We start from the raw sequence: 23,005 nt of genomic DNA on the forward strand, positions 1-23,005 counted from the left end.
TAAATGTTTTGTTCTGGCGCCCAGCTGCCAGAATATTACAGTTTTGTACTGGATTTTCTACAGAGTATTTCATACAATAACCGCAAAAACAATTTAGTCAGGTGTACTTCAACAAGTACAATTTAACCACACAGAAAATATATAAATCTTGTTACCCCGTATCACTTACAAATGAAAAGAGTTAACCGGCATAGTTTTACCGTAATTTTGAATTTAGCAATTTGGCGGCTCTCATGGCCTCATAGGATAAAGTCCATCCAATGCATACTTGGAAGTCAATCATCCGGGTATTTCTCACTCATTCTTTTTGAAATGCAAGGATTTGAACAGACTAATTTCCCATTTTAGTACATAACATAATTTTCACATATGCCTACTTTTACATTTCAGACATGATTTCATAAAAACAGAAACAGTCATCCATTCACAGCATTAAAGTCAAACGTGAGGTTTTTTTTGTGAGTAAAGAACATTATTTTGCTTTTGGTGATGCTTTGATCGATGAAATAATGTAAGAATGTCTGCTGCCACCGTGCCTTTGGGCTTTATCTACATTGCCTTGAAACCTGGTTCAAAATGTGAATTTTCACAAACTGCAACTCTTGCTGTCAGTGAATGCAAAATCGAGATCATTTTCCTCATTTGAAGGCCATGACAGTGCGCGAGGCAAGAGATGTGTGGCGTAGATGAAAATGCAACTTCCTGTTAAGAAAGGGCCTTAACGCCGAGTTGAAGAGGAGAGTGTCTCTCTGACTCCGCTCTCTCTCTAGACCTGCAGACATCGGATTGAAGGTTTTATTAGGTGGAAACACACCAACAACTGGACCGACTGATTAGACGACTAAGACCACGTAAGATTAAAAAGAAATAAGCAGGAGACCAAACGTTGAAGCGTTCTGGTGGTTAATTCAGATCTGTGTGTGTTTCAAACAGGACATATGGTGTCTTAGAGCCGTTTCAACCCTTGGATATGGCGAGATTTTTCGGACTAGGTCCTTTGATTTTGGTCCTATGCGTGGCTCTGTGTAAGTATATCAGTTTGTTTACTTAATAGCTTAATAACAAAATGTTTTTGTCTGGTAAATTGGTGTACGGTTGACGTTTTATGATTTACAGTAAATATGTTGTCAATATACAGTAGGAAAAAATGACTAAACGCCGTTCATTACGATATCTTTAAAATGTTGCGGACATTGTAACTAATGCGTTTAATGTTTTTCATTACTAGTTTGAGTTTAATTGTTGTCAATTGACATTTCATATGTATATATTGTTTAGTATGTCACATCTGGAAATTTACTGTACTTCTTTACATCGTAAAAATTTACATATTTCTGTCCAAATCCAAATGATTGGATAAACTGAACTGCATCATTGAATGACATAAACGTCAATGATAAGCATATCTAAGTGTATAAATAAAAAAAGACATATTTTGACAACAAATCAAAAGATATGTACATATTATTATCTTACAAAATAAATAAAAATACATTTTGATGGATCAGTAAATCTTTGGTGAAACTGTGAAGTTGTAGTTTTGTAAAGCATCGCGGTGTTGACAGTGCTTTTTAAATATCATCAAAGAATGCTATATAAAGGGTTTAGGTTGTAATTTTCCTCTTGTTAGCTAAGATGGACATCAGTTTTGAATGTTGCCCGCTGAAGGCGGTCAGAGAGATGGTTGATGTTTGGGCGTGTCCCCTCAAGACCATCTTGAAGTTGTTCTTGACAGACTGATGCTCAGAGCTTGAGCTGTCAATCTTTTTGAGCTCAGAACACTTTCTTTTGACAAATTTTGATGGATGCTGTCCGCAGCTTATATGTTGTTTTTGAAAATGGGCAATGTCCTACAAGCAAACGTTCTTTGAAGCATTTTAGGTTCAGAAAGCCTTTTTTGGTTGTGTGTGGGTCTTAGTTTGGCTGTGTGGGTCTCTGGAGATGAAAATGTTCTTGATATTGCGTCAGATCGGTGTTTTGGTGTCTGGTTCTTGAAATGTAATGGTTCTCTAATGCCATACAAACCTTTCTTGGTTATAATTGGCATCTTATATTTGTACCTTATTATTCAAGTAAAACTATATTCTAGTCATATTTTTTTAATCCTTTACAGTTTAATACATTAATCAATACTTATAATTAGCTTTCTTTTTGGGCGTAACACAGCACTACTTGCTTGACGCTCTCAAACATAACGCCTTGCTAAACCGACCTTTGACCACTTCCTTGTTCCATTTCGAGCTTGTTCCTGCATCGCAAATTTCCCGGCTTAGACCATCCTCGCGAGAGTTATCGAATACCTAATGCTGTGAGAGGAAGAGGAGCTTAAAAAGTGATTTGTCTGAGTATTTGAAAGTGCTGGGGGTTCAGAACGGATGCTGATTCTTGTGACTTTACTGTAAATGCAAATCACAAAAAAAGAGAAGATACATGAGGTTTTGGCCTACATCATAGATTCAGGTCTAAGAGGCATTGCTTTTCGGCCATGACAACTACCATTAATTCTGAGTATGTATGTGGATAAAGTCAAAATTTACACAAATTACTTTACTTTCTGTATTAGACTTTAAAGGTATAATTTGGAAAACTGAAATTTGTATTTAATTGGGTATTGCGGTCCTGATTTAGCTATCTGGATTTATTTGGGTCAGTAGTATTATTACTGACCTAATTCACTAACAAATAATAATAGCAATTATTACTATTATTATGTGTCAGCGAAAGTAATTTTAGGCGTCAAATAAAATAATTACTTCTTCACATCAACATTACATTAATAATCAGCTTCATTTACTTAATAATGTACATTAAACAGATAAAACATTGCAATAACTAGTTCTCAGGCCTTGTGATTTTGGATAATGCTTACTGGTAGTATTAGCTAAATACATATTCACTGTTTTAGCATTCAGCAAGAAGACATCCAATCGAATCCCAGAGGATGAAAACATGGCCCGCCCATATACTTTTTTACCCATTGAATACCCTGTCACCCTAAAATACGTCACACTTGTAAAATGTTGCAATAGGGCGGTCAAATAATTCATCACAATTAAAGGCATCCAAGTACAAGTTTATATGTCTGTGTAGTGTGCATATTTATTTTGTTTTTATAAAAACACACGTAGATGTGTATATTTAGGAAAACTCTTTTAAATTATTGGTGTATAAAAATAAATACATGTGAATATTTCCTGAATATGTATACATATTTTTGTGTTTGTGTTTCTAAAAAGAACATGAATATGCACAGTACACAGACATATATTATGTAAACACAAACTTTATTTTGGATGTGATTAATTCTTGATTAATCTTTTGACAGCCCTGTAAAAGTGTATGTTTAATATGTGAAACCAGGTAACAATAAAATAATTGTTTAGCATTTCCTCTTCCCTCTTCCATAAAATAATAACTCTCGTGATGCTCCTTCATGGTGTCGTTTTATTCATAGATGAAGTGAGAAATTACTAATACAAAAAGTGTACTAAGGATCCTAGATGTGATACAAAACTGGTGTGTGTTGCATTGCATTGACCATGTGTACCACTGGCTTTATTTTCGGCTGTGTGCGGTTGCTTTGACGTGAGAAGAGAGGCACAGGTTTTACCACCTCATAATTACACAGAAAAAATGTGCAAAGATCACTGTTAAGTCTAATAAATGTATTATATGTTTAAAACGTGTTAAAATGTTATTTTTGTAAATACTTCTATATGTTTTTAACCTTAAAACAGCCAAACATAAGTGCTAAATATTGTGTTTGGGTTGGGATGAAAATAGCTTAAAAAAATAAGTTTTACTGATGGATAAGAGGCTTATCGCATTTTTGTGCAGACTTTATATTAAAAGTTTATACTCAGACAATTAAAAACACTACTAAAAACAACTATTCAAATCTGCTATAAAAATGACAATACATTTTTTGTAAGAATTTTCTATGAAATGCACCTGGCAACAAACTGTAAAACTATAAACTAAAATACATAATATTGGCAATTCATTTGAGATTTTATAAAACGGTCCATTCTGGTCCTTGATTCTGATTGGCTGAGCCAAGTTCAAAGCCAAATACCCCAATTTATAACGGCTGACCACATTACATGGCCTAAATATCCTTTTATTTACTTTATTTTATGAAACCTTGCTATGCATATGTGATAACCATTAATAAAAACAATAAGCCCCGCAAAGCAGTGGGTTCTAGTGCATTTTAAAACACTTAAGGGTTTTTTACAACGCCCCTTAGCTGTTATAAAATGCATTGTTACCTGCTTCTTGCTTTAATATATGCAACATGTGTGGAGATTGTTCCTTACTAAGGTTGTAATGCTTCCAAGTGAGCTGGTTGAAAATCTATTATAACGTGCTGTTTCTGGTTGAGACGTTTTATGAAAAGCAATATGTTTTGAACAGCAGTGGCCGCTGTGTTTCCTGCAAACTTGGTAAACGTGGATAAGCTGGTACTTCTTAAATGTAAAAAAATTCAAGAAAAGCACAGACAAAGTCTACGTTTGTTTATATTAAAGAGACTTTTGTGTTATTCACTTTTATTTGATTTGGAATACGTTTCAAAATAATAGTTTAGCTCTGGTATTTAACATAAAAGATGCTTTATTTTTGGAAATAAATGAGCAGCATTTAAGAAATAATAAAAGGGTAGTTGTTCTATTTCTAATTTGTCTGATAAAACTCATTTGCTAAAAATAAACTGTGAATAAATCGGTATTTTGAGCCGAGAGAATTTTTACATCCCTGTTACTAACAGTCACAAAATACAAGTCAAACCAAAAATGATTAAGACACCAGATACATTTTTTGATATTTTCTTAATAGTGGGCGAAGGACACTGTATTTCATGTATGTAAGCAAGGATAGTAAAATAAAGTGAATTGTGACACCCAAAAATTCTTCCTACAGCAGACTACCAGTAAGATGGATAAATCTGGGACCCTTTAACCTGACCATGTTTTGCACCACAGACTGAACAAAGTTAAGCATTGCTTGATATTGGTTAACCTGAATAGGTGTTTTTTTATATAGTTGACAGCTATTTAACCTGATTTCATTTGTGAGACAGTCTAACAGAAGAATGACCGAAACCAATAAAATATCAACTGATCTGAGAAAAAATTTAGTCAAATAGTCCACGGAGGGCATTTATAGCGAATAAACTGATAATGTGAGAATACATTTCGGTTCTGACTACATTAAGATCAAGTCCAACTTGATGTAGGCCTAGTTTAAATCACCATTAAAAGATAAGCACGACGCGTGTTGTCAAGCACACTGTGTGTTTAAAGTCACCTCACTGACATATCGATACAAAGCTACGCCCTAAAATTGCCAAATGACATTCACCTGAAGGCAATCGAGTCTTTATTCTCATTTTGTCATTGCTTTCCACGTAATGGGTGGACCTGCGAAAACTGCCACAGCACAATGCATGCACTGCTGTGAACCGAGTCACGCCAAACCACATCCGGGGAAAAAAAAAGTCCTGCCACACCGACGCTTCATAGAGCAAAAAACACCCAGTTATTAAAACCAGATGCTTCGATTTTCACCAACAGTCAAGTTAGTGTTACAGTCATCATTTATATTCATTGGTTAATGGCGTGTTTGCATTCTTTCGGTTGACCACATGTGTTATTCACACTACTTGTTACTCTCATAAACAGTGCAGCTAGATGTTATTTGCATTTCTATACATGTCTTGCTATTCGAACCCCAACCGCACATATACAGTTGGTTTTCCAAACACACTGATGTACGAGTTACATGAGCATTTATTAAGAAAAACCAATGTACATACAGTACATTATATCAAGCAGAACAGAAACCAAAGTGTCTTCGTCTGGGGGAGGGGAAAGAGTTTTGTCAAGCTACAGGAAGCTGTGGTTGAGAAACTGAAATAGTCTGCGAGCGCTCCGTTTCCATGGCAGCCAGGTCGTACCACATACACACCACTGCTAGTGACTTTCTTCCCTTTTCTGATATGAGATAATGGTTGAAAAAGAAGCTGATATTTCAGTAAATATTCAGTCTTTAGTTCCTTAGAGGGTGATAGTTGAGTTGTTTTTAGACTTTTAGGCTAAATGAAGGAGTACATTTATATCGTCCACACTGGCTAAAAAGTGAAAAGTTGCTTTTGTTGTCAACGCTAGTTTTAAAGGTTACCTCTTCATCTTCCTATAGCTCGGATTGTGAAGCACTGTGCAAGCAAAATCAAGGATTAATTTCCAGATAATTGACTAACTATATTTCTTAAATGTTTAAGGTTGCTTTTTACCTCAATCGTCTACCAAATGTGAACAATGCATTGTAAATTCATTGGCATAATAGATTTAACTTGAAATTATTTAAAACTTGTAAAATAATGGTGCAGTAGCATCAATTAAAGTGTTTCCCCTTGTTTTATGGCTTTGGGGGGTTCTGCGGTCTCTATATTTTTTCGTGGCAGAGGTCCGGACGACACTTTTTTTATATATAATATTTAATAAATCTAATGTTTTATCAGGCCATACATTTTATATTCTGATAGCCACTGTCTGTATGAAATATAGAAGGCTAGGTAACTGAGAAAATGTGTTGTAGGCTCTGGTGCTGAAGCGAACTTCAAGTGGTCTATTTTACTATTAAAAAACTTGTGAAAAATAAAATGTAACTGAAATGAATATATCATAAGCAGGAAATGTAGAAATGTAGATAAAAGACGTTATGGTTTATAATCTTTCACAAACCTATATAGCAAACAGTAAACTGACTGACAAAATAGGCTACGCTGCATTTTTGTTCACTTAAGCGTTACAGAAAAAGTTTCCATTTATTTACTTGCTCCTGGTGTCTGCATGTCTTCTCACGGCGCGGAAAAGGTTAAAGGGGAACTCCGGCCAAACATGAAATTTTTTCCATTACTTAATCACCCTCAAGTAGTTTAACATCTGAAGGACCCGCATTTCCCCCCAAAACACAAATATAGTTATTTAACCTCCTTAGATTGCAACGCAACCAATCTTCAAAGCGCTGAAAGTGCGTAAAGATATCATAAAATTGTCCACGCGACTCCGGTGGTTCAGTATAAATTAATATAATGCGACAAGGATACTTTCTGTGCGCAAACAAACAAAACTAACGACAAAACTAACTATTCAAAACCTTAGGTATGTTAGTTTCCAGCACACATTCCCGAGATTGCTCGTGTGTTTGGTTGCGTTACAATCTATAGAGGAGTCAGAAAGCTTCCAAAACTTTCTAAACTACCTTAATTTGCCTTCTGGGAACAACAGAGGTCCTAGGGATGTTAAACTACTTGAGCCGGAGTTACCGGTACATTATGTAAGGTCTTATTACTCCTCTGAAGACATACAATAGTCATGTATTGTATATCATTAAAGTTGCAATGATTTTGGGTTATTAATAAGTATGTTTGTGCTGTTTCTGACAAACAACATTAAAATGTATGAAAATGCAGAAGATATGTTCTTTCTTAACTATTTTAGCATATTTTTTTGTTATATTGAAACACCTTACAGTATTTGCAGAAGAACTAATGGGGTCTACATATCCGTGACTTCTGCGTTTCACAGGAAGATCCCTATTCAGTTTCCGGTTGGGGTGATTTAAAGCAGAGAAAATAGTCACATTTACCAGATGCTGTATATTGCGGCACACCGAGGTGGTATATAGAAGTGGCGTTCTACCGTATTTGACTGTTATAACGAAATGTTAACTTATGAAAACCTCATTTCATATACAGTGGAACAGCCCTTCTATATACGATAGTGTGCCGCTATGTACAGCTTGTACTACATTTTCCTATTTTCACAGTGAACTGGAATTTGCGATCGCTTTTACTTCCATATTCTGACACATTTCCAAATGAAAAGCAATTTTAAAGGGGAAAATTAGCGGGCGTCGCTTGCGTTTTCACTGCAAATTGATTGGATAAACAGCTGTTACATTGATTTTGAAATGAAACTGGCAGCAAACTGACAGTTGAATGGGAGGAGTTAACAGATGCTCCGGACAAGCCGGCTAGTTAAGGTCATTTCAGATTTTCAGATTTTAACTGAAGATTATAAGGGTACACCAATTTTAAAAAGAAAATGACCCGCATTGAATAGATATTTACTGTAAACACTGCAATATTTCATGAAAAAAAAGAATCGTCATTTTTTATTACACTGGGACTTTAAGTCTTCCCAACCGGAAGCCGCGTAGGGTTCTTCCTGTGAAATGAGGAAGTCACGCACGTATAGAACTCAATAGTGTGTGTGAGGCTTGTGCCTGCCACTTACGTCATCGTAAAAGAAAATTGAGGCCTACTTAGGTTAATATGAGTATTACTTTTATGTTTCTTTAAAGAAATGTAAATATTTGATGTAATTTTAACGACAAATGCTAGTAGTGTAAGGATATTACAATGTGTTGTGGCATACAAGTCTTCCTAGTTGGGGATCCCTTTAAATTAGTGTGATGTAAAATGTAAAAAAAAACATGTATTGCCATGACTTACTGATCACATCTATTTCGTTTTACATTGTACTGTGAAAAAATTGTCTCACCAACTAATATTTTCTTTTACCTTGTTGCCTCAATTTTTCTGTTGTCTCAGTTCAAGTTTTGTAAATTTCACAAATGCCTGTTGAAAGGATCGTTGCCAAAAGTGATGTCTTAAACTCAGCCGATTGAAAATTTTAATTTTTAGAGTGAAACTGGAGGATGGAGAATGTTGTGCTTCATCTTCTATGTATGAATGTTTTAAAGTTTTTTATTTAATGATAAATAATCATTTGAGGTCGGCTGGTTTTATCAACAGTTAAAAGTACAAACGTGTATGGTTTTGGTCATAAAAAAAAAAAAAAAATTGACCTCTGACCTCCATTCTCACATTACACGCAAACTCAGTACCAGTACACACACTACACGAGTCACCATTGTATATAAATGCTTGTAAATGGGCAATTCCATGCAAATGTCAACCATGAAAAATAAAACTTTTAACCAAAGGCTTTTACTATACTAACAGCACAGACTTTTGAAGTTTCAAACACCCATGTGAAGTCTGTCTGAAAGTGTTTAAGCATTTTTTTGTTTTTTAGTGAATGATTCTCCCAGTCAGAAAAGTGCAATTTTCAGTACTGTCCCATCCATAATGGTCCATAATACTCATAAATGGGCACATGACAAATGAAAATAAAGTAACAATTTCATGTTCCAAAAAGAGGCATCCCTTCTCCATTTGTTGGATATTATAGCTTTCTAGTTTGTGTATTTTAATTCACAAAAATCCGACAAAGTTGGTTGTCTCTCAAAACCGGTGTCCTTTTTTGTCAAATCCAATTCCCTTTTTTTAAATCGAAAACTAGACCGATATTTTTCTGATGTTTAGACTCTATAAACAAGGATTTAAAAAAACAGAGAGTTGATTCAGTATGTTGGTAACAAAAATATTCCATGAGCGTTTGTATGTCCCATCCATAATGTTGGAATTGCCCGAATTAGGATTGTATTATTTATGCCTTACATAGGATGTCATGAAACTAAAACTTTAAAAACATAATGCAACAATTTGCTAAATGAATAAAATGATACAGGTTGAATATGAAAAATTAACATAAGGACCTAATTCTGTCTTTATATAATGTAGAGCTTTGACAAATGGGTTTCAGCAATGAACAGAGTTTAAAATAAACTTTAACACATGAATTATAATACCATGAAAACTGTTCGCTTATTTTTCTGATGAATCATAAAATAACTTCAGAGTTGTGTGTCTTATTTTTATTTTACTATAATTTGTAAAACAGTAAAAGGTTTAATTAAATGAATGTATCTCTTTCCTTCCACAGGTAATGCGAACACTGGTATGTCTCTTTATGGCTTCTACTTGTTATTTAATGCTTATATACAATGCAACATTTCCTATTAGTTTTTAGTGTTCAGTGTTCATTTGACTAATAATTGTTTTACAGATTTGATGTTATTTCATTTCTGATGTTGTTTCTAAACAGCTCCTGTAGTGTAGTTAGACATTGTGGACATATTTGTATATTTGATGTGCTTTAGTATTGTCTAGTGGTACAAACTGAGTTAAAAACCTATAATTATAGAGACCACTAACCCCACACCTACCAGTGCAAAAGATCTACCTACAGACACCACAGGAGGTAAACCTGACATCATCATCATCATATCTATAAACCTCACACTCCTGCATTTCTCTTCTCTCACTCATCATCTCTCCACACTCTCACCTTCATCTTCCCATCATATTTTGCTACAATTAAAGTGCCTTTTAGAATGGATGGGAAAATAATGTTAAGCAAGAATAAAAGACATTTGGCCAGGTTTACTAACAGCTTCTGTACTTTCCTTTCTTGGCATAAAAAAACTTCTGTCTACATGTACAAAAGACAAGCAGTGAAAATTAGTGCAAAAACATTTGCAACTGGCTTTATTGCATTTGCATTTGTATGAGTTTCCTCTTCAGACACAAACTTTAGGAGAGTATTTAAATCAATCACGCAATGCGATTTACTAAGGTTTGGCTCGTCGCTGTACTGCTATTTGAAGCTTTATTTAACGCATGTCCCTGTCCTTCATGGTGCAATTTTTGTGCTTTTCCTGTCATTTCTGTGTACTAAAGCAAATTTGATATACATATTATTAATACAAATGAATGCTCAAGACTGTGCTCTATAAAAAAGAGAAAATGTTCATTTCATCGCATAGCCGTTATTGTTTACCAGTAGGAAGCTCTACTGAAACTACAGAAACAGTTCAGAGTCAGACAATCCAAACATCCTCACCCTCACTCACCCCCTCACTTCAACATAACAACACAGATACTGAAGGTAACGTCATGTGTGTGTTTGAGTATTATATAAAATGTTACACAATATCAGATGATCATCAGGTATCTTTTACCGTAGTAACAAGCCCCTCACCCGCACGCACTCCTTCTCTGACCTCACAAACAGAAGATCAAGGTAATGTTACTTTCTATGAACTACGGTTCTTCTTTCATCAGGTTAAGCTACTGTTGTACATTTTAGTGTTAAGTGAAGTGTTTGATTCCTGATGTAAACATCTACATTAGTGTCACTTTGGTACCCTATCTGGGATCTTGGTGTTCATAAGAATGATGAAAATCAGTGAGATGACATCGTGATACAACAATATTCAGTTAAATGTGTTTTCTGTAATGCTTTTCACAATGTGATCTTTTAAAAACACAAAATGTTATCTATTGATACCACAAACATTTATTAATTTACCAGAAGGAAGCGGTTCTGAAAGTATTAAGTCGACTCAGACAATCCAAACATCCTCACCCTCACCCTCACTCACCCCCTCACATCAACATAACAACACAGCTACTGAAGGTAACGTCATGTGTGTGTTTGAGTATTATATAAAATGTTACACAATATCAGATGATCATCAGGTATCTTTTACCGTAGTAACAAGCCCCTCACCCGCACTCACTCCATCTCTGATCTCACAAACAGAAGATAAAGGTAATGTTACTTTCTATGAACTACGGTTCTTCTTTCATCAGGTTAAGCTACTGACGGTTTGATTCCTGATGTAAACATCTACATTAGTGTCACTTTGGTACGCTATCTTGGTATCTTGGTGTTCATAAGAATGCTGAATATCAGTGAGATGACATTGTGATGAAACAATATTCAGTTCAATGTGTTTTCTGTAATGCTTTTCACAATGTGATCTTTTAAAAACACAAAATGTTCTCTAACATTTATTAATTTACCAGTAGGAAGCAGTTCTGAAAATATTAAGCCGAATCAGACAATCCAAACATCCTCACCCTCACTCACCCCCTCACTTCAACATAACAACACAGCTACTGAAGGTAACGTCATGTGTGTGTTTGAGTATTATATAAAATGTTACACAATATCAGATGATCATCAGGTATCTTTTACCGTAGTAACAAGCCCCTCACCCGCACTCACTCCATCTCTGACCTCACAAACAGAAGATCAAGGTAATGCTACTTTCTATGAACTACGGTTCTTTCATCAGGTTAAGCTACTGGTGTACATTTTAGTGTTAAGTGAAGAGTTTGATTCCTGATGTAAACATCTACATTAGAGTCACTTTGGTACCCTATCTTGGTATCTTGGTGTTCATAAGAATGATGAAGAAGATGACATCGTGATAAAACAATATTCAGTTCAATGTTTTTGGTGAAATGTGAAAATCGGATCTTTTAAAAACACAAAATGTTCTCTAACATTTATTAATTTATCAGTAGGAAGCAGTTCTGAAAATATTAAGCCGAATCAGACAATCCAAACATCCTCACCCTCACTCACCCCCTCACTTCAACATGACCACACATCTACTGAAGGTAACAGTGTCTGTGTATTTGAGTATTACTGTATATAAAATGATTTTACAGTATCAGATGATCCTTAGGTGTCTTTACTGTAGTTACAGGCCCCTTACCCGCACGCACTTCCCCACCGACCTCACAACCAGAAGAGAAAGGTAGGTGGGGAATAGGGTTGTTGTACTGTGTAATTTTAAGACACAAAAGATATTGAAAAACTAAGATGTATCAGATGATACAGGAAAATGATATAATGGGCAGGAAAGAAGAAAATTCTCTAGTTAGCTATAACGTCAACTTTAACATTAGGTTTGCCAGGTAACAGCTTTCTACTGAAAAGGCAATATGATCAAACACACTTTTTCATTTTTGTTTGTTTGTTGTTATTTTTGTTTTATAATAATAATGGCATCAGACCGTATGTAATGTAATAACACACTTTGCAGTAAATGCAATGCATACAGTAAAGTAGACGTCCATTTAATCATTTCTGTTGTCAACTATCACCTACACAAGGTGCAGAGAATAAAACCACCTCACTTGCAAACACCACCTCCAGCAACTCCAGCACAGTCTTACCCTCATCCACCACCATCACCCCCAGCACAGGTATACACGCATTCAACAAACACACTGGCATGGGTAACATCTCAGCCTCGAGTCTGAATACGCTACATATTCACCATTCTTTATCAAATGATCTCTTTTATCAAAATCACATGACTTGGGATTAATTTGTAAACTTCTGCTTTCCTCAGACCCTGCAGAACCCAAATGTGAGTATCCTTATATTTCATCTGTTTTATTCAAGTCAGCTAATAGTGATGAACCGAGCATGAGTTTAAAGAAAGCTTGGCGAGAAGCATGTTTATATAACTTGACCATTATTTTTGCAATACAGGCAATTTCACTGCTGCGATGACTAAATATGGTGCAGAGGTGGAGATTTTCAATGGCTCTGATAATGCAACATACACTGTCACGATAAGAGAAACTACAAAGAATGTGATCACAATAAAAGGCGTAAAGGAAAACGTCACAATACCATTTCATCAGTTAAAACCATGCACCAACTACACCGTTGAAGTAAAGAAATGTTCAGAATCCAGAAATGTCACTTTTAACACTCATACTGGTAAGTGATTTAATTTGCCTTTTATTTGCAAGAGGTGGATGAATGAAAGTTTTATTATTGTCACCTTCTTAAACCAGAACATAATATAACTAAACTTTCTTCTGCACGGCCTGACATTCATTTAATTTCTTGCGTTGCATATATAACTTAAGCTTTATACGTTTTTAATGATATTAAAGTTGATTTAACAGCCAGGTCAAATGGTGCATACAGTAGAAATACTCACAGACAGATGGAAGAATTCTGGCACTTTACAATGAGGTCCAATTTGTTGACATTTGTTAATGCAAGTGCTTTTATAGCATTTATTAATCTTGAAATAAATGACATTTAAATAAATATTAGTAATGTTTTATGAAGAATCATGAAAAACTGTTACATCAACTAATTGTATTTTCACAAATGAATCCTGAACCTTATTGTGAACTGTTATTGAGATTTAGGGTAATTCAGGATAACTCGAGACATTTGTCAACTTGTGAAATATAGAGTTTTTATACTATAAAAGTTGTAATGTGTTGTATTATGAACTGTGTTTGTTGTCTCTCATTCTCTTCTATAGATGAGAAAAGTGTCTCTCATTCTGTGAAATACCTGAATGATACAGTGGTCTGTTACAAAGATGGAAAGTGGAATTTGAGAAAATGTGTTGAAATAAAACATGAAACCGCATGCAAAACTCTGCCGTTAAACGTAACCCTTGACACATGTAACTACACAATAATGGCCATGTTGCCCCCAGGTTGGTATTTAATAAAATAAACAGATTTAACTTCAATTTGACTTCTGATCAATCACAGAGATGCATATAATACAGAGAACATACTCAAGTATACAGTATTGTTAAGTATATAGTTTTTAGTCTAGGTGTGGTTTTCACTTTCTTTTACGTTGATGCTAGTTTCTCACTATTCTGCACATCCTTGTGATTCAGAGTAACACAAAACAAAGTTTGAGGAACATTTTCAGCAGCCTTGTAAGTGTGGGACAAGACAGTACAGACAGAGTAGAGATATTCCCCACTGCTGATATTTATTTGCCATTATACAGTATAGTGGAATTTGTGAATACTATAGTCTTTAATTTATGAGCTAAAGTTTAGATTTAACTGGTACATCCTACAGGATGTTAAATTGGAATAACAGGAAGGGGAATTTTCTAAATGCAGTTGCATTCTGGGAATTCAAGTGTTTTTATCCTGGTCAATTCTATTAAACTTGATGTTTCAGTCCATATTTAATTCACCCATTTGCTGTTTCCAAGGCCTTTGTGAATCATGATGTTGTCTCAGTTTTGTGTGTATGATCTGATTTAGGCAATTTCTCCAGTATTTTAATCAACTTGATCAATTTTGTTTCAGACAAACCTAACATAACCTATACTGAAACAATCCCCACTCAGTTTATGTGGCATAATAAATCACAGCACTGCAATGACACACAAATGCAAGTCAAATGCACCAGAGATTGTGAGTAGCAGAAGAGTTTTGTTTTGACACTTTAAATGGTTCATAGATATTCTGTTGTACTTTACATACATATTTACCTTGATGACTAAGCACATGAATGATGTTTTTTTTCTCAGCGTGGAGTCGTACTTTTGCTTTAAATCAGAATGTGTCATTTTTACCCAACAAAGAGTATAAATGCACTGGAGAATATCCTTTTGAGAAAAATACCACCAAGAGTGAAGAGATTCAAGTTAACATAACATGTGGTAAGTTGCTAAGAAAAATGCAAAGTTTTATTAGGCTTCATCTAGATGCTATGAAAGTGTGTTTGCAAATGTTTTAGGAATTAATACAACAAACATTTTAACTGTGAAATGTGTTTTATTTGAATGTTTTATCACTTCAATACAAAGTAGTATTACGTCACAATCAAGTTTATGGGTTTTCATTTGCAAGTACATTTATAGTGATTGACAAAGGATTGTATTCTGTATAAGGATTATAACTGTTACTATAATCTAACTGAACACAGCAAGATGTAACTCAAACATAAATGCTGGTTAAATGTAATGAACCTGTGGTTACTCTGTAGTAAGAAACTTGAGGAAAACTGATTTATAAAGCCAATGCAATGACCTTAAAAAAAATGGCATAATAACATTATTTTATCATTTGTCACCGTATGTGTTCCATGGACTGTGAATATCTTTAAAATGAGAATCTATGTTGTGTTTGTGACTTAAATTTTCTCTCTTATAGATTGGCAAAAGAATAAATCAAGCCTATTTAAGAATATTACAAGCAGATCCTTCGTCATGTCATGGAAATCACAGAATGATGAGAACTGCCCAGGGATTGAATTGTACTATGAAGCCAGATGCAATAATGGATACGATGGTAAGTCTGTTCTCTTTTTAACTTTGCCTTAACTATTGCATAATGCTGTATAATAAAAAATACCCTGAGATTCATTATGTTAGTAGGTGTACTGTAGATGTATGTCATACAGGTATTTTTTATTTAAGGGAAAAACTGTACACAAAACAAGAACAAAACAAGTGACACAGACTGCAGCTTTCATGGTTTGAAACCATATACTATATATAAATGTGAAATTAGAGCCAAAGTCAACACCAGTGACCAAAGTGACACCGGTCACTACATAATCTCTACTGGAGAAGAAAGAACACTTCCCGACAGTAAGTGTCTTCTTATTCTATAGATGAATAAAACTATGATCATTAGTAAACTCTCATGTTTAAAGAATCTTGCTTTTGAAGAGGAATGATAAAAGCACATTTATTCATACATGGGATTATTCAAAATATTCCTTAATACTGCATTCCTTATGCGTTACCTGTTACTGAACATACTGAACACATGTTGTTTGTCTCCTCTTTCAATAGAACCTATTTTAATAGAATCATTTCAGCTGGTACATTTGCCATCCCATAATTCAATTAACGTAGAATGCAAAGGCATAAACCAATGGAATGGAGGAACGGGAAATTATATAGCCAAACTCAAAAACAAGGGAATAACTGAAAAAAGCGAAACTAATAAGAGTTGTTCATTCACATTTAAAGACCTTTACTACCTAACCGATTATACAATTGAGGTATTTACATGTCATCTTATTTATCAATGTTTTTCAATAATAATCATTCAGGCCGAAAGGGTCACGTGTGTCAGAATGATTTTGTTTAGGAAAACTGAGTAAAGCTTCTGTATTTTTATTCTATATGTGCATTGACTGTATGTATTTATTCAATTTAGGTTACAGCCAAAAATGAGCAAGGAATTGTATCTGACCCGTTACTTCAAAAGAAATCTACTAAGTGTAGGAACAACCTTTATCCTATTTACATTTAACAGCTAAACCGCGTAACCTGACGATTTACCACTGTCGACGATTTGAAGGTACTCGTTGTTTTTTCAGATAACGACTAAGGCTGTTATTGGATTTCTGGCATTCCTCATTATTTTGACATCAATTGCGCTTCTTTTTGTGCTGTACAAAATCTTCATCCTCAAGCGAAAGCGGTCTGTGTCACAGTTTCATATAACACAAATAACTAATCTTAGAGTTCACAAAAACCCTAATAACCTTTTCTGCTCGGATTTCTCACCACAGGAATGATAGAGAGGATGATGTAATTCCCCTCATACGTAAGTGATCGGACAGCGTCTCACATAGTCAATTAAGTGTTTGTTGAAAGACACAAGATTTATTTTTCCTACTTCTCTTCCAGAACCGCTGCGTAACGTCGAGCCCATCCTAGCAGATAATTTAGTGGACGCCTATAAAAAGAAGGTTGCTGATGAGGGACGTCTTTTTATGGATGAGTTTCAGGTGATTTTCATCATCGGCTCCTGTTGGGTTACAAAATGTGTTTGACTCAAAATATATTCACTAGTTTTATTGTCTTATCTTTTTAGAGCATTCCCCGTATTTTCTCTAACTACACCATTAAAGAGGCGAAGAAGCAGGGAAACCAGTCCAGGAATCGCTATGTGGACATTTTGCCATGTACGAATCACTTTAATATTGATGTTTTATTTATACAACAGTTTATCAATATCTGTATTGGTTCTCATTTTGACAGATGATTATAATCGTGTTGTGCTCTCGACTGATGCCGACAATGACTACATCAACGCCAGCTTTATCGAGGTACGGATTTTTATAAAAGCATGATTTTATGAATAACATCAGTTTTATGAGTTGTCATATTTTCATTTTTTCTTCATTCAGGGGTACAAAGAGCCGAAGAAATACATTGCAGCCCAAGGTAGATATAAATAAACTCTTACTCATAAAACAAAGTTCCTATACTTTTATAAGTGGGATAATATATATTGTTTTTAAATATTCTTTTCCAGGACCCAAGGATGAGACCATTGATGATTTCTGGAGAATGATCTGGGAGCAGAAGTCATCCATCATCGTCATGGTTACTCGTTGTGAGGAAGGAAATAAGGTAAGACTAGTCTCAAATTTTTCGGACTATTTAACATTAGCAACAATGTGAATTATTATAACTCACTGATGCTTTTTCACCTTTCAGAGCAAATGTGCGCAGTACTGGCCTTATTTAGAGAGAGAAACTGAAATATACGAAGATTTTGTAGTGAAAATCAGATCAGAGGAACACTGCCCGGATTACATCATTCGCCACCTACTCTTATCCAATGTGAGAGGATCTTTAGTTATTCTATGCACGTGATATAAATACTTCATTAAAACACTTTTAATGGTGTGTGTGTGTGTGTGTGTTTACAGAAACGAGAGAAAGCCTCTGAAAGAGAAGTCACTCAGATTCAGTTCATAAGCTGGCCGGATCATGGTGTACCTGGAGACCCCAGTCTGCTTCTGAAGCTCAGGAGAAGAGTCAACTCCTTCAAGAACTTCTTCAGTGGTCCTATCGTGGTCCACTGCAGGTAAACGCACAGAAAATATCCAACAACAATATAAAGATCGTAAATAATATGAGGTGATGGACGAGAGGATGTAGCTTGATATTAATGCTGTGCTTTTCTCTGTAGCGCGGGGGTCGGACGCACAGGAACCTACACTTGCATTGATGCCATGATTGAAAGTCTTGAGGCGGAGGGCAGAATGGACATTTATGGATATGTAGCCAAACTACGTCGCCAGCGCTGCCTCATGGTTCAAGTGGAGGTGAGATCAATGAAGAAAAGCAGATCTTCAACTCAATATAGATTTTTTTGTTTTAGTGAGTATGGGGTTAAACAAATCACAGTCATCAACACAAAAAGCATTTTAATTTCGTCATATTAAATAACAAAACAATGTTTAATTTTGTCCAGATTTTTTTGATAATTAATGTTTGTCATGTTTTCTTAGATAAAAAATTTACATGTCTAGACATATTTTAAAATGAATAAATGATAAATCAAATGTATTAGCTATTTTTAGAGACTATTAAAATTAATTAATATTTTTATACCTGGAAGAGTTCATTTGTAAAAATATATAACTTTCTGTGCATTCCAATTAATATCAATTCAAATGCAGTCGTGTTGTTTTAAGTAATAATAACAACAAAATACAGCTAACTGACACAATAAAACAATAAAAACATGATAGCACAGTAAAAAACATGCTTAATGATTTTTTTTAAACCGAGTTGTCTGTATTTATCTATTTATTTTTGTAAATAAGCTCTTCATTTGTAAAATAGAAAATTTATCAATCATTTACCAATCAAAATCATTTACTGTCACAGCAGCCGAAAATGTTGCAAAATATTTGCTGCTTATATTTAAATTCTGTGTTTCATATTTATATTTTTTTGTAAAATTGAAATATACGTATTTATTACATTAAATATGTTCAAAAACAAATTCAGGAAAATCTAGCAATATGTACAATTCTTCTGCTGCTAAATCTGAAAATTGACCCTTTTGGTGTGTAAGAGCAGCCTTAAATTTGGCACAATAATTGTTGCTGGTATTAATATGATGTGTTTAATATTGACATTTTATTGTAAAATTCTAATATATTTATTACGTTCTAAATGTCACATTTTGAAAAATCGAACAATAAGGAAAGTTGGTTTGTTGCTAAATAACAAAATGGTCAATTTAGTGTATCGCCCTTTATTTCACAATCCAGCAGCCTATAAACAGGACAGAATATTTCATGTCGTTAATCTACATGTGGACGTGTTTGTGTGTTCATATTTTATTTAGGCCCAGTACATATTGATCCACCAAGCTCTGATAGAACATAACCAGTTCGGAGAAACAGAAATCCCGCTGTCTGAATTCCACTCACAGCTCAACGGTCTCAGACAGAAAGATGGAGATGACCCCAGCTTGCTTGAATTGGAGTACCAGGTTTGTCATCTGTTTGGAAGATGAAGAAAATATGATATCCACAACAGCAAACCACATTCAGACAATTTGTGATTTTTCATTTCTTTCCTTTTCTAAAGAAACTCCCCAAGTTTAAAAACTGGAGAACATTTAAAACAGCAAGCAGCGAGGAGAACAAGAAGAAAAATCGCATGTCGTCTGTTGTCCCATGTGAGTGACCACCATCAGCTTCGTATAAAGAGTTCATTTGCATAAAAAGATTACTCTCTTTTTCTACATTTTCATGTACCATGCGTTTTTTATTGCCCATTCAAATTAATATCCATCAAACTCCAGTTGGGTTCTTTTGATTGAGTAATAATAACAAAAAATACAGCTACAAACCCAATAAAACAATTAAAAAATCAAGAGTGTTTTTGCTAATTAAAGGTGCAATTTGTAACAATTTTGCAGTTAAATAAGCTAGTGTTATATATTTTGTTCAGCTGAGTACTTATAATATCTCAAATGTTTCCAACTACTTGTAAATCGCCATTCTAAACAGACACAGGGCTGTGCAGTTGCCTGTCAATGCATCATATCCTCGTTCCCCTTTGTTACCGCCTTAACTGACCTTAAAACCGTATGAGAACAGTTTCGTGGACAAATGCAGAAGTAGTGTCTAGCGTCGAGCGAGCCCCTAACTTGTTTTTCGATCAGTCACTTATAAGTTGATGATGATCATCAGCGCCAGAGTTGAAGACATCAGAACCCATCATTCCAAGTTCCTCCACATCATCATCAAGTATTGTTGTTGTTTTGACAGTGCTTTTACAAACTACACCTTTAATTTTTTATATATAAAAATGTGGCTAATGCTAAATACTGTATCCAAGTTAGCGAGATGAATGCAAATAACTTATCATTTTATCATTTAATAACTATATCATTATGTGAATGTTTCTATTGCAGATGATTTTAACCGAGTCCTGTTTAGACTGGAGATGGAGCCCAACCAGACCAGCGATCCAGAGGATGAGGACGAGTATTCTTCATCAGAGGATGAGGAGGAATCAAATGAATACATAAATGCTTCATTTATTAATGTACAGCAATTCATTTTTTGTTGTTGAAGTGTAACATACTGTTAGCCAACATAAATATGCTGGGTTGTTTCAATCCAGGTTTTTTTGGTGCGTGTTACATGTCTATAAGCAAGTGTTGATCAGTGATCACACTAAATCTCTTCTTTCTTCATTGCTTTCTAAACAGGGTTACTGGTGTCCGAAGAGTCTGATCGCAGCACAGGGGCCTTTGCCCGACACAAGAGCAGACTTCCTGCGGATACTGTATCAACAACAAACTAAAACATTAGTCATGCTTACCGATTGCAAAGAAAATGAGACGGTACAACCTCCCTAAATATATTGGAAAAACTGGAAATTGACAGAAATGTGTTACGTTTCACGCCAACTCTATATTTCTCCAGGATTATTGCTCGCAGTACTGGGGAGATGAAAAGATTGTGTTCGGAGAGATGGAAATCGAGGTGAAAAAGACGGAAAGTTTCCCAGCGTACGTTAAACGGCGTTTGGAAATCCAGTCCACAAAGGTGAGCATGATCTTTTCCCTTCAACACTGCGTAGTATTTATAAAATAATTGGGCTTTTTTGGTGTTTAACATACTTTAATAACTTTCATTCCTTATCGTCAACATAAAACTGATCTTTTATTTTGCCAGAAGAAAGAGGTGCTTGAAGTGGACCAGTATCAGTTCCTCAGGTGGAAAAACAGTGAGCTTCCAGAGAACGCTCAGGACTTGATGGAGATGATGAGGCACATCAGAGAGAGCGGTGGTTATAATAACAGCAAAACCAACCGGAATATTCCCATCGTGGTGCACTGCCAGTGAGTCCAGATACATACATATAAAAACATCCACTGGCTACTTTAGTGATTTCTAACCCTGTTTATGAACTGCATCAACCAGAAATGGATCTGCTCGTACCGGAATCTTCTGTGCATTGTGGAATATCATGGACAGCGCATCTACGGAGAAGCTGGTGGATATTTTACAGGCGGTCAAAAATGTGCGCAGGGAGAGACAGGGAATGATCCAGACATTTGTGAGTTCTCAGTTTGTCTAAAAACTATAAATCATTAAAAATCGTTTTGTTCGCCCCAAAATGACCAAACTAGCTTTAATGTGCTCTTGTTTGTTCTTCAGCATACAAGAGAAGATTTAAAAAAACGGTGTTTTACAATAATAATATCCTTATAAATGCTTTCCACAGGAACAGTATCAGTTCCTCTATGAGGCACTAGAGGGCGCCTTTTCTGTGCAGAACGGTGGTGTAAAGTCCCCGGCTTCAGACAGTTTGCAAATCATCAACGAAACCCAGCAAGCACTCCTCTCTGAACCCGCCAGCAGTACCGGCCCAGACCAGAAGGAGGAGGAAAGCAATGCCAAAGAGAGCACTGAGAAGGAAGACACTCCTGCCGCTGTCACAGAAACTACCAGCGCTGAACCATCACCAGCAGAGGGAGCCAGTGAGATAACCTCCACTGAGGGCACCACAAACGGACCGGCTGTCACTGTAGACGTTTAAACAACCTCTAAAAAGATATTGTGATGGTCAGTATTGTGGACATGACTTGAGATCAAACGTTGCTAGTTTGACTCCAAATTGTCTTAAGGATGAGACACCAGCTTGTCCAAGATAGAAAAGGCTATCAAAATAGATGGACATTTATTTCATTTTTTTATATTTACTGTATATTATCGGAACATACGATACAGCTACATCGCTTTTTAACAGTTTATATCTCAGGTTGGATTTCAAATTTCTGTATGATGCTGTTTTTATGAAATATGTCAATACTGTTTATTATTAGTCGCATTTCAGATTGCATTTTTGAATGTATTGTAAAATAACACCTTAAAACACATATTTTCAATATTTTTGGAAGGCACACTGCTGTTTTTAGATCTATTTCATTATGTTTGAAATTATGAAACTGTTTGATGGGATTGAGTGTTTTTTGTAAAGAAAAAATAGGGACAGAGAAGTCTCTGCTCTACACGGCTGTCATCAAACTGCTTCAGTTTTCTTCCGAATTGTGAAATCTTAATGCATTTTTCATTTTAAGCAGATTTTTTATGTAACTTAAAAAGGAATAAAGGATATAGGCTTGAACATCTTTTCGTTACATTTTTATTTGCCACAAAGCGAAA

At 35.1% G+C, this 23,005-nt stretch overlaps 1 protein-coding gene across 1 annotated transcript; it reads left to right on the forward strand.

Moving 5' to 3' along the window:
* The first annotated feature begins 696 nt into the window (after positions 1 to 696).
* Positions 697 to 22,967, forward strand: LOC130430664 (receptor-type tyrosine-protein phosphatase C-like). The gene is made up of 38 exons (XM_056759813.1): positions 697 to 851; positions 934 to 1,025; positions 9,855 to 9,869; positions 10,116 to 10,172; positions 10,755 to 10,994; positions 11,286 to 11,390; positions 11,469 to 11,525; positions 11,783 to 12,016; positions 12,284 to 12,382; positions 12,466 to 12,522; positions 12,881 to 12,973; positions 13,123 to 13,140; positions 13,266 to 13,499; positions 14,062 to 14,241; positions 14,860 to 14,967; positions 15,084 to 15,215; positions 15,709 to 15,846; positions 15,975 to 16,148; positions 16,356 to 16,567; positions 16,726 to 16,787; positions 16,870 to 16,992; positions 17,084 to 17,118; positions 17,202 to 17,302; positions 17,389 to 17,479; positions 17,556 to 17,623; positions 17,705 to 17,741; positions 17,833 to 17,930; positions 18,018 to 18,143; positions 18,233 to 18,390; positions 18,496 to 18,631; positions 19,666 to 19,812; positions 19,911 to 20,001; positions 20,743 to 20,876; positions 21,043 to 21,177; positions 21,260 to 21,382; positions 21,512 to 21,678; positions 21,761 to 21,896; positions 22,065 to 22,967. The coding sequence occupies exons 2-38, from the start codon at positions 971 to 973 to the stop codon at positions 22,377 to 22,379; spliced, it is 4,491 nt and encodes a 1,496-aa protein (XP_056615791.1). The 5' UTR covers positions 697 to 851; positions 934 to 970; the 3' UTR covers positions 22,380 to 22,967.
* Positions 22,968 to 23,005: the final 38 nt, after the last annotated feature.

This window comes from Triplophysa dalaica, chromosome 10 (genome assembly GCF_015846415.1).
Source record: "Triplophysa dalaica isolate WHDGS20190420 chromosome 10, ASM1584641v1, whole genome shotgun sequence".
Taxonomy (NCBI): domain Eukaryota; kingdom Metazoa; phylum Chordata; class Actinopteri; order Cypriniformes; family Nemacheilidae; genus Triplophysa; species Triplophysa dalaica.